The 12,833-nt window shown below is 30.3% G+C and overlaps 1 protein-coding gene across 2 annotated transcripts in view; it reads right to left on the bottom strand.

The window, feature by feature from the left end:
* The window catches only part of Top1 (DNA topoisomerase 1), a 118,844-nt gene that overhangs the window by 63,426 nt on the left and 42,585 nt on the right, over window positions 1-12,833 (bottom strand). For both annotated transcript variants that reach the window (XM_075356620.1, XM_075356621.1), the window contains exons 5-6: window positions 11,120-11,421; window positions 1,155-1,213 (exon numbers count right to left, since the gene is read on the bottom strand). In XM_075356620.1, the coding sequence (XP_075212735.1) occupies window positions 1,155-1,213; window positions 11,120-11,421 (361 nt within the window). The remainder of the gene's footprint in view (window positions 1-1,154; window positions 1,214-11,119; window positions 11,422-12,833) is intronic.

The raw sequence follows: 12,833 nt of genomic DNA, 5'->3' as shown, positions 1-12,833 counted from the left end.
CTTGAAAAATGTAAACTTAAATTGATTTATCGCATACCACCAATTTATTTATTATTTTACCTTTTAAAATTATTTTTACTGTTATAAAATTTCTTAATTTACCAAATTTAAATTTAAAGTTGTTTATGGTGACTAAAAAAAAAATAATAAACATAACTGCAAAAGAACAGAGATGCAGAATATTTACAGGGGAGTGACTAAGTTATCTTTTATCTCAATTAAGTGTTTAGACCAATTAGATCACTGGACCTCTTCTGAGACATTCCATACTATCATGGTTATCACTTGAACTCATATCATTACTGTGATTTTCATCAATAATTTCAACATTATTATTTCCCATACAATGATAAAACTAACAATGTCTGATGTAATTCCATCTTCAAACCAGTAATAAAAAGTCTGTTTTAATTATATGATCTTTATAACCAATCTAACAACTGTTACCAATTCAAGTACCATTTCAATGAGTTGCCTAAGTACATTCTGTGACAAATCGTTGGCCAACATTTAAACCCTTTTCAGAGGCCCATTTCTGGTTCTAGTCTCCTTTTTAACGCCATGCATTAAGAGGAATTCTTGTATGCTGTAATTTGGGTACATATAAATAAGACTGCAGAACTTATAGCAAAAACAGCATTGAAGGAAATAACACAAGGAACCAAATCGTTACAAGAAACAAAATTAGAATGTAGAGACAAATCAATGGTTCAAGATTGCAAGTGGTGAAGGCTTGTAGGAAAGGTAAAAACTCCTTAATTGTTTGAACGACCCCCAAAGAAAAGAAAATATATACATATATTGTAATATAGAAAAATTTAAAAACAAATTATATTTGTTATACTGATATTACTTTATATTACCATATTTCCTTTGTTACGTTACATAAAAAAATTGTTAAATCTACATGTGTTACAGCTTTTCTATCAATTGAGTATGTTGAATACTACCGAGTCCAAGTGCTGGAATTTTATTTTCATGCACCAAAAATTTAGGTCATGAAATTTGAAAGGTTTCTGCTGTAGGCTGACTCATTATTGAATGTACCAAATTGTATCAAAGCAGATGTATAGAATCTGCCAAAACAGTAATTAATTTTTACTTAAGTTATAAATTTTATTAATCTAGTTCCAAATATACAACCACTCACTCACCTTGATCCTAACTTCTTTTTTTATTTCTTCATCATTAATTGCTGTATCATTATATTTTTCTGAAAAAAATATTACATATAATACTCATTGTTTAAGTAACATAAATTAAAATCAATTGAGACAAATCAAAATCCATTAACTAGAAAAATACAATTCTAAAAAACATTTTTTTCTATTCTGAAGTCTGTAATAACCAATATTCAAAGTGCAAGATATTCAATTAATACTAGAGTACCCCCCCAAATGTGTAAAAATTAAATAAATATTTTTAAATTGATTTAATACAATCTTGCTAAACTAAAATGTATAATTTTATGTCAGAAGGTATGAAAGTACAATGACACTGATTTGTAATAAAATAAATTCACATGATTCATGAATATGTTTTAAAACAATGAGGTCATACTATAAAATGTATCCTTGTATTATTAAGAATCTTATACACATTAACCCATTAAAACAGATAAATTGAACTGAAAATGATTAAGATTTATCTGTATAATCACTTTAGATGAGCGCTAATTTAATGAAGAAAAAACATATTTTTCTATACCTTAACTGAAAAAATTATTAAGATCAATTAACAAGGCTACTGATTAACCCATAATATTTTTAATGCAGAGTTTCAAATGACCATTACAAAGTAATGATACTCTGAACACATATAATCAAAGTTGAAATGTCATCATACCAATAAAATATCTTAACATTTATCTAAATGATTTTTGTTATTTGTTAAACAGTATTAAAAACTATTATCAATTAAAATTATAGAATCCACTAACTTTAATTTTTAGATTTTGTTCTTCAAAAAATCTTTCAGTGCTAACAAACAGTACCATCTTCAGCACTCTCCAATAACATCTTAATGGTTCCCAAACATTAACAAAGTCTTATAATATACTCAATGTTGTGTTTGTTCATTTTATATGATGTATTTCTCAAACTTAATCAGTTGGTAAATTCCATATTGTCTATGAATAAACTCAAAAGATATTTTGTTAATTAATTATTATTTTATATATATATATATATATATATAGATATAATACAAATCTTGTTTCTGTGATACATAACAGAATTGACTCCATTTTGGACTCTTGTAGAGTTTGTTTGGGTGAATACATGTCAAAGATTGGACAAAAACACTAAATTTGATAATAACATATTAAATGAGCAAACCTGGAAGTAAAATATATTGTTCAATTACATATTAAAGGAGTTTTTAAACCCCTTTAGTATGGCCACTAACAGAATGCATAAGTGACTTCACAGAAGGTGTTGCTAATTACCTGTAAAAGGTCCTTTGCAAACCCGTTTCTATTAATCTGAAAGCAAGGACCCAACAACTTTTTTTTAAATTCATTTACTTAATAGATATGCAGTTGGATACATTTTAAATTGCAAAAATAAATTTGTTGATCACTCAAAATATTAACCAACTGTTGAATTATTAAGGCTAAATAGCACATTATACCATGATACTTTTTCATTTCTTTAATCAATTTTTACAATTGAATTTGTAAGTTGTTTAATTTAGAAAAGAAATTTTTTCATCTTTTTAATATTGTAACAAGACCAGTATAGCGGGTCTGAGTTACGCATTCAACCAATTATTATGAAAGTAATATAAAGTATAATAATTGCAGGAATCCAGAAAGAGACAAAAAGGAGAAGTCTGTATGTGAAGTATAGGTCCGTTTAACATTCGTCCTTTGTTATACTGCCTGCTAACACAATGGAAACCTGCTGTACGGTGAGAAGAAACCAAGTTTGGCATTCATGAGAACAAAAGCCTTGGTCAACTGGTCTCACACTTTGACTTGGGTCTGGTAAGTAAAGAGGCTATAAGTATAAATAGTCAGGGTAGACCAGCTAAAAAGAGGTCTATTAGAACCAGTCTGCGAGACGTGATGAAGTCGGTCCCACAAGGGCAGTTCAACGAGGGAAGGCTGCAAGTTGTAGGGGTTTGGCGGAGTTCTGCAAACCAGTTCAGCGAGAATTACAGGTGTGAGTCTACAAGACAAGAGTGCGAGACGTCAGTCCAGCAAGGTGGGTCCTGAATCCAGTTCAAGATGAGTAAGATAACATCATGAGTAATTCCAGTAAACCAGAAATACTATCGGTGAGTTACAGTAAAACTATTAAGTATGTAAATGAAAGAAGTAATGCAATAAATTTCATTCATAAACTGTTAGGGTAGATAGCAAAGGTAGCAGCAAGTGAACATCATATGATTGTTTGTCAATACAAGCATAGTAATTAGAAAGTGTTAAGGGTTGAAATTAAAAAGGTTTCTTTTGTTAATGGGTGGTTTTCGATTTATCTACCTGGAATAAATTCCAAATGATTACAGTATTTATTTTAGTACCCCCTGCACTTTTTTTCTTGGAATTGGAGACAAAAAATAAGGGTGCGGAGCTTACTTGAAACATAGCTTTTAGCCAGGATAATTTATGTAAAATAAACGTTTTCTTAGAAGTACCTAAAATTCAATCATCATCATAAATATAGTTACATTAGGCTTTCGTTTATCAATACTGGATGCCACTTATACAGAATACATCCTTAATTATTAACATCCTGTTCATATTATCGATAGGGACGTTACAGTATTTTTATAAAACTGATTCATTCTGTATAGGCTGCATCTGGTTCTAATGACACAACAGTTACAGTATCAGTTACCCATCGTCGTCTTGTCTATTCGCCATACTCATTGTACTGTTTGTATGAGTGGACGGTTATGTGCATTTTATCTGCTTAGTTTATCTTGTAAAGTTTAATACGGTGATTTATTTTAATTATGGGATTAAAATCAGTACAAAAGGACAGCGTCTACAATCTTTTACAGTAAATGAAAAACTGCGCGTTATAGAAAAGGCTGAAAAAATTGGAAATTGGGCAACAGGAAGAAAATTTGATGCAGATGATGCATTTGAGACTGGCGTAAGAAGAAACAATTTCTGGTGAAAGGTACTGGTAATAAACGGGCTTTTCGTGGCTTAAAACCAAAATACACAGACATAGGAAAAAATTGTATGACGTTACGGAAAAAAGGAAATGCGGTTATGCTGTCACAACAGAAATGTGTCAATCATATGCTCGTGAAATTGCTAAATCATTGAATAAAGTTGATTTTAAAGCAAGGCGAGGATGGATAACACGATTTTTTGCACGAAATGATTTGTCCATAAGACGAAAGACAACTATTTCTCAACGACTTCAGACGCTTATGAAGAAAAAATATTACATTTTCACAAATATATAATAAATCTTAGAAAAGATAAAGGCTATTTGCCTTCTCAAATAGGAAACGCTGATCAAACCCCCGTATATTTTGAAATGCCATTTGACAAAACCGTGAACAAAAAATGTGAAAAAAGTGTTACGATTTGCACTGGTGGTAATGAATAACAAAGGTGTAGTGTTATGCTTTGCATTACTTCTGATGGATCAAAATGACCTCCTTACAGTGTTTTTAAAAAAAAAACTCTTCCTACCGTAAAGGTAAATGGAGTTATTATCAGAGCACAGGAATCAGGTTGGTTGGACGAAACCTTAATTTTAGACTGGATCAGGTGTGTATGGCAAAAGTGATCAGGAGATTTACTTAATAAAAAAAATACCGGTATGCTAGTAATGGATAGTTATCGGGGGCATAAGACTAATAAAGTGAGACATTTTAAAAAACTGTATGACAGACCAAGTAATAATTCCAAGCAGATTGACATTTCTATTGCAACCACTAGATGTCTGCATTATGCATTAATAAACTGTTCAAATCTGCATTAAAACAGCTGTACGTACAGTAAATGGATGGCTGATGAAAATTTCTTTCTCACACCTACAGGAAGAATCAAACACCCAGATTTTAACCAGATTTGTGTTTGGATAAAAGATTCTAGGAAGGTATTTCCACGGAATTAGTAAAGAAAAGTTTTAAACCATGCCGAATATCTAATAAACTTAATGGTGGTGAAGGGACGATCACCTTTGGCAGAGCGACATGGAGACTAGCGGTAACTCTTCTACAGACATTGACAGTGATTAATTAAAAATAAAATCCCATATTAAAAAGTGTATTAAAATGATCATTTTCAACATGATACTTTCTTTTCGCTTTGCTGGCCTACTGATTCTGAACTAAACTAGTAGTTATAGTAATTAATTATTAATGTAATATTAATATTGTAATTTAAATGAACAAATTAAATGCTTTACTTTCTCAATATTTTCGTATTTATGTATTTTTTTACCATATCTGTTGCACTTTAAAATATCAGTAAATACTCGATTTTTTTTTTTATTCAGAAAATTGTGCGGGGCTTATTCAGGGGCAGGGGGTACTCAAATAAATACAGTATTTATTTTGAACTCTGTTTTTATTAACCTGTAATAAAGATCTGTATTAATTAATCTGTATTTATTATTTACTAATGACATTTATCGCTATTTGATGTGTAATACCTTGATTATGCTCAATTTTCATGTCATATTTACTGTTTTGATTATGTTATCTATAATGTCATGTATGAATATTATGAATTAATTATTTGATCTGTTACTACTGACATGTCATATTATTGTTTACTACTACTATCCTGATTATTATTGCGATTGTAATTACTATATTAATATTTCTGTTTATTAATTGCCACTTATTATTAATATCATTATTGTTATTATTATTAATCTGTCTGGTTGTAATTATTTTAAACTTTTTAAACATTTTAAACTAATAAACTATATTATATAAGCATTCTAAACTGTAAACCTCTCAATATCCTGAGCGAGCCGCGAAACACGCGACAATATTTTAGGTTTTATATAGTAATTTTTAATTTTCTGCTATTCTATCATCAGATATTTTATTGCCCTCATTTTTATAATTTTTCTAGACCAAAAAATTCAATCCAACAAACTAGTTACTAAACTTCACAGTAATTACTTATCTTTTTGTCACTATCTTTAAACACTTATTTTCCTAAATACGTAATCATTTCCATTATTTGATTCTATAACTTTGTCTTTGATCATTTGTATATTTTCATCATCAGATCTGCTGTTTTTTATAAAAGTTAAAAGCATAATTTTACATTTTGAGTCTAAGGAATGTTCAAAAATTAATTATTTTCTTAATAGAATTTGTCATATAATTCTGCATAGTACACATTCAGATGACCACATGGGTCCAGGAGGGTATGAATTACAACATGGATTGCCAATACAGCATGGGCATCTGTAGCAAGCCAATAGATGTAATTTTTCTGTGCACATAGACAAAACAGCAACAGTCGCTCTGCAGCACACATATATCAAACAGTACTCACTTAAAAAACATACTTCATACTACAAAGCTTTGTTGCTAGAAATGTATCAAGCAATCTGTATAAGATTTTAAGATTGTAACTAGTGTTTTTTTTTTTTTTTCAATTTACCGCAATCTTTCATTTTTCAGATCTGTAAAACTATATATATTTAGTTTGGTGAATCTGAAAAACTTGAAGCAACTGCATTAATAAATTTTAGAATAACAAAATAAAAAAGTAATGATGTTTTTATCTATTTCTCAATAAGGAATTGTTTATTTCAGGATATTCTTAGGAATCGGCTGCTGTTACATGGTTTGTTTATGACATTGCATTTTTTAGATCATTTGAACACTACAAAATGCATATTCTTTCATATTTGGCCAATGATTTGTTAAGAAAGCTCTCTCCGTAGTAGTCCTTAAGAGGGATTATATTCATCTGAGGACAGGAATGTCCACAAAAACACTAAAAACACCAATCAAATGTACTCTTCTATCAGTATAAGGAGAAAAAAAAACTTCATGAATTATATATTTCATTGGTTAATGCAAAATTACTGATTAGTAATGTGTGTTTTACTCTTATCTTAAGGAACTGAATACTCTTACATTAAGGAACTGAATTTTATCATATAACCCAATCCTCTTTCACTCTTCCCAAAACTTATCTAAACAGGGACAGTTTATTTGATTCATAATACGAGAACTATTTAGTTCACTGCCAAATTTTTGGACATCGGAGAAGGAAACTTTCTTCTTGTTTCTACGCGGCCATATCAAACAAACACCCCTCCTCTACCTTAAAACTGCAAAAACCATTCTCCAGCATTTTCTATCCATTTTTAACAATTGCTCTTCTACTGCTACTTTTCGACTGGATTTGAAAACTTTAATAATGCACCAGATCCTTCTTTCTAATATGGAGTTTTCTTTATATATCCATATGCTTAAAATTGTTCTAAATTTCGGTCAACATATAATGAATGTAATATATTTAAAGCTCCAACAATTTCTTTGATCGTAAGACCCATCTTGCATATTCTATTTATTTCCTTACATTGTATTTTCCCCTACTCCAACGAATTACAGGAACAATAACTACCAACAACATGAAGGTACTTTAAAGCAAAACTTCAGATAAGTTTGTCTTATTCTGCAGTTTTAATACAGACTTGGTAACGTGTGTCTTTACTATTATCTTGTATAAAGTACCCCTATTTAAAAGAATTACGGGAACAACAGGTACCAACAACATGAAGGGACTTTAAAGCAAAAATTCAGATGAGTTTGTCTTATTTTGCAGTTAAATTTAGACTAGATTATCCTTTCTCATTGTTCACGTTTTCCTTATTTTGAGTATTAATTCCTTATCATCTCAGGTATATATGTATATATATATATATATGTATACACACACACACACACACACACACACACACACACACAAATTTTAAAATATATAACATTGAAGTACACATACTTATAAAATTAACAAAAAATACATTAGATATTAGTAAATACTTTATAGTATAAAATCAACTATGAGAATACAATTAAAAATTCTGTACATGTCATTTCATAAAACAACAAAAATAAAATCACAATTACATGATAATCAAAGCAAAGTAATTATTTAAAAAATTTAATTATATCAAACTATTTGATTATTTCTTAGTTCCTTGAAAACTAGCTTAACTGATATTTTAATATAATATAAAATTACTAATAAAAATTCAGTTAAAGAGAGAAAAGCAAAATTATGAGTGAATAAAAAAAGATTTACCAAACTAAAATATTTTTTATATGTAATATAACTAATAACTCAAAACTGTTATAATTTATGGTAAAGTAGTAACATCATTTTCCAAAAAATTTTTGTAAATATTAGAATAAAATATACTTCTTTACAACACTAGTTTAAAACTTATAATTTGCTGAAATGAATGGTTTTCAACAAATATGCTTATATAACATGAGCACATTTCGAATATATATTATCTCCAATTTTATAATTAGGTACAGGGCATATAATAATCAGGATTAATAAGCAGGAACAAAACCAAGAATTAATAATGTAACCCTCACATCAAAGGGTCAGTAAATAAGATGTGTTTAAATAGAGCAGCTTTGTTATAAAATGATTTCAAATAGGAGTAATAAACTCTCTCAGACCTTCCATTTTGTAGAATATATTTGTTTTATCCGACTCAAAATTTCATCTTCAAAGTAATATTTGTAACAGAATTAGTTGTTGATATTATCACAAGTATAACAAAACTTTAATGGATAAGTACATTTCTATAACTACTACTGTAACAGTGGAACAACCAGAAAATAAAGGATTAAGTAACAAAAAAAAAAAAGAAAATCAATGCAATTCAGGCAATAAAAAAATAAAATAAAAAACAGAAACTATGATAAAAATAGCATTTTCCTAGTTACAAGTTAAAAAAGGCAATTCCAAGTAGTGAAATGAATGCACACTGAAAAGAAATTTTGTAAAGACAGAAATACAAATAAAACAAACCTTTAAAATTACTCAACTGTCATGAAATTAATACATCACCCAAAAAGCTAATTATTCTGTCAAATTCTTCCTTTTAACTGAATTATATTAGCTGCTTCATCAAACCATCAGTTGAGTCAATAAGCTCTATTATCCCTAATTTTCTAATTTATATATAAGTCTGCTTACAAATTCATTAACTTTTAGTTAATATTTAAATTTTAAATACAATAAGAGGTCTGTTCAAAAAATATGTAGACTAAATGTCATAAAACAAAATGTACTTTATTTAGAAGTTATTTGTCTGGGTCCCCTTCAAAGTAATCGACTCCCTGATGCATACACTTATCCCAATGGTGTTCCCACTTTTGGAAACAGTCCTGGAACGCTTCTTTTGCGATGTTTTTCAGTTCCTTCGTTGCATTTGCCTCAATCTTGGGAATCGTTTCAAATCTTCTTCCTTTCAAAGGTCTTTTGAGTTTGGGGAACAAGTCACAAGGAGCGAGGTCAGGTGAGTAGGGTGGATGGGAAAGAACAGTGATCAAGTTTTTAGCCAAAAACTCACGAGTCCTGAGGACTGAATGGGCTGAAGCATTGTTGTAATGAAAAAACCAGTCACCACTCTTCCAAATTTCTGGCCATTTTCCGCCGGATAACGTCCTGCAGACATTTGACAACTTCAATATAGCAAGTCTGGTTTACTGTGGAGCCTTGGGGGAAATACTCGTGGTGGACTATACCCTGAGCATCAAAAAAAAAACTGTCAACATCACCTTCCCATTGGAACGAACTTGGCAAGCTTTTTTTTTGTTTGAGAGATGTTTCACTCACCCATTGGGACAATTGAACCTTTGTTTCGATCACCCAAGATTCATCACCTGTTATGATCCTCAACAAGAACTTTTCATCTTCTTCTGAACGTTTAAGCAATTCTTCACAAGCCCGGATGCGATGGGCTTTTTGATCCTCCGTCATCAGGCGTGGAACAAATTTCACAGCAACACAGTGCAACTTCAATTTTTCGGTCAAAATCTCGTAACATGATCCAACTGATATCCCACACTTTTCAACAAGCTCTCTGATGTTCAGACATCGACTTAACCGAACCAGAGTATTGATTTTGCCTACGTGTGAGTCGTCAGTTGACATGGAAGGACGTCCAGGACGCTTATCATCCTCAATCGACTGATGACCATCTTTAAAACGTCTATGCCACTTAAAACATGTCGCATGCTTCATAGCAACGTCGCCATAAGCCGTCTTGAGCATATCAAAAGTTTCACTCGCAGATTTTCTGAGTTTAACAGAAAATTTCACAGCAATTCTTTGCTTGTTCAAGTCATTCAATCTAAAACCCGCCAAACAAAAAAAACACTTCACAAATAACCACGTAGCTAAGCAACCAATAATGATATTTGCAATCAAAAAAACTGTGTTGTAATCAGCTGATCTGTATGAAAATTGCGATGTCAAGTGAATTTGACTGGAACCAACTGGACCTGAGCAATTCAAACAGCCTATGTATCTCTTGAACAGACCTCGTATTTTCTAACTGCTCTATTTCATTAATGTTATTATCCACCTATTCAATTTTCATATTTTCTGTTGCAATGTTTACGAAGTCTTTTCTAGCAGAGATAGTTTTATGTTGAATGTTTTTATTTTTATTTCTTTTTGCTCTAATGCACTCAAAAAATTTCATTTTAAATCAGCTGTCGCTTTTTCTTATATAAAAGTTTTCACAATGATCGTATTTTATTTCATAAATACTGGCTATTATACGTATTTTTATTAACAGGTATTAAAAACTAGAAAGATAAACTAGCAAAAAGGAAGAAATAAGGCATATGTTACTGTAATATAAATAATAACAAACTATGATAAATTCATAAAAGAATTTAACAACATAACAGAACTTTTTTTAGCTTCATGACACTAATGTAATTTTTTAAATTCAGTGTTAACTTACCGATGATGGAGCTACATCTAAAGACACAATTAATTAGAAAAATGCAGAATAAATCAATTAGTAGGAATAACTTATAATATACTGCTAAGGAGATTCATTCATCTAATATTAAATAGTCAGGCAATAGTATTCATAATCAGTAAAAAAAAAAAAAAAAATAAGAGTAATGTCAATACCTTGTTTTTCTTTTGAATCCCTTTCTTTGGGCTTTTCTCTATCTCTGTCCTTCTCTCTTTCTTTGTCTTTACTGCTGCTGTGCTTTTTATCAGAGCTTGAAGAAGATGAGTGTTTAGATTTATCACTGCTAGAACTACTGTGTTTTTCTTTATCTTTAGAACTCGAACTATGCTTATCTTTATCTGAGCGATGCTTATCCTTATCAGAACTATGTTTATCTTTACTTGAACTACTATGTCTATCCCTATCTTTCTCTCTGTCTTTATCCTTGCTTGAACTGCTGCTGATACTATTGTGTTTACTGTAAATTAAATAAACAAATTTAATTATATATAAAATATAGAAATGTACAACAGAGAAGTTGCAGAAACTAATTAAGTATAACAGCAGCTTTAATTAAAATTTAAATCTATTAAAAAAAATATACAGTATCATTTATAGTGATATCGGGTACAATGACATATCAGATATAGTGACCAAAAACTTGTATCTTGGTTGGTTTGGTATACGGTTAATGCATAAATACAGTATGTACAGTGTTTATAATGACTCAGCTGTAGTGACATATAGGTTATTATGACTTATTTTTTCCTACTGCAATGCAACATTTTATCCCTTATAATAGTGGACAGAAGTGACAGTTAAAATGAGTTATAATTCCCTTTTTTTCGTACATACATACTGTAGTTCTTGTTTTTTAATCTTCTTCCTGCACCAGATTATTGTAAACTGAAGCAGTCACATTCAGTTGTTATTAATCTTTTGCTGTGAGTGTAATATATCATGCAGGTACAGTATTCTATTTTACATATAGTATCCTGTGTAATTCATTTAATACTTAATTAATTATGACTTCACAAAAAACATTCATGATAGAGGAAAATGTGGACATTATCTGGTGGTTAGAGAATGGTGAAACTAGTAAGGACTTGGCCCAAGAATTAGGCAAAAGTCATTTAAACAATATTGGTAATATGGAAAAACCATAAAAAAATTAAGAAAAATTTTGAAAAAAATTCCATGAAATCAAAAAAATTACAGTCTAGTCAAGATAATGATGTAGACAAGGCACTATTAAAATGGTTTAAATACCAGAGAGCTAGTAATATCCCTATTAGCAGCCATACATTGCAAGCTAAGGCAAATGATTTTTCTGAAAAATTCAGAAAATCATAAAAAATAACTTCAGCTTGGATACAACAGTTTCATCAGCATCAGATATTAAGTTGGGGGAGTAAGCAGCGAGGCCGCAACAGCTCCAACCAGTATATCAGAAAAATGGCTAGAAACCATTTCGCCAAAATTAAAAGAGGGCTATTCGGGTGAAAAAATCCTTAAAGCTGATCTATATCCAGTCTTTTTTTAAACTGACGCCAGAAAGAACCCTTTGGTTAAAAGGCGAAACGTGTTCAGGTGGAAAATTATCAAAAGAAAACCTAACAGTTCTAATTGCTATAATATAACTGGAACTGACAAAAAAAACTTCTGGTTATAGGGAAAAGTGCTAAACCCCAATGTTTTAAAAATTTTAAATTGCTTCTTCTTATGTACGAAAGTAACAAGAAAGCTTGGATGATAAGTGATATCATTATGTCTTGGTTATGAAAATGGGACTGTGAATTGGAAATTACAAAATACTGCTGCTCACTGACAACTGTCCATCTCATCCACATTTCAAAAATCTTTCATTTATAAAGTAGTGTTCTTACCACC

This window comes from Lycorma delicatula, chromosome 2, assembly GCF_047948215.1.
Source record: "Lycorma delicatula isolate Av1 chromosome 2, ASM4794821v1, whole genome shotgun sequence".
Lineage (NCBI taxonomy): Eukaryota > Metazoa > Arthropoda > Insecta > Hemiptera > Fulgoridae > Lycorma > Lycorma delicatula.
Note: the sequence above shows the minus strand (reverse complement) of the source record. Positions and strands in the feature narration are given on the sequence as shown.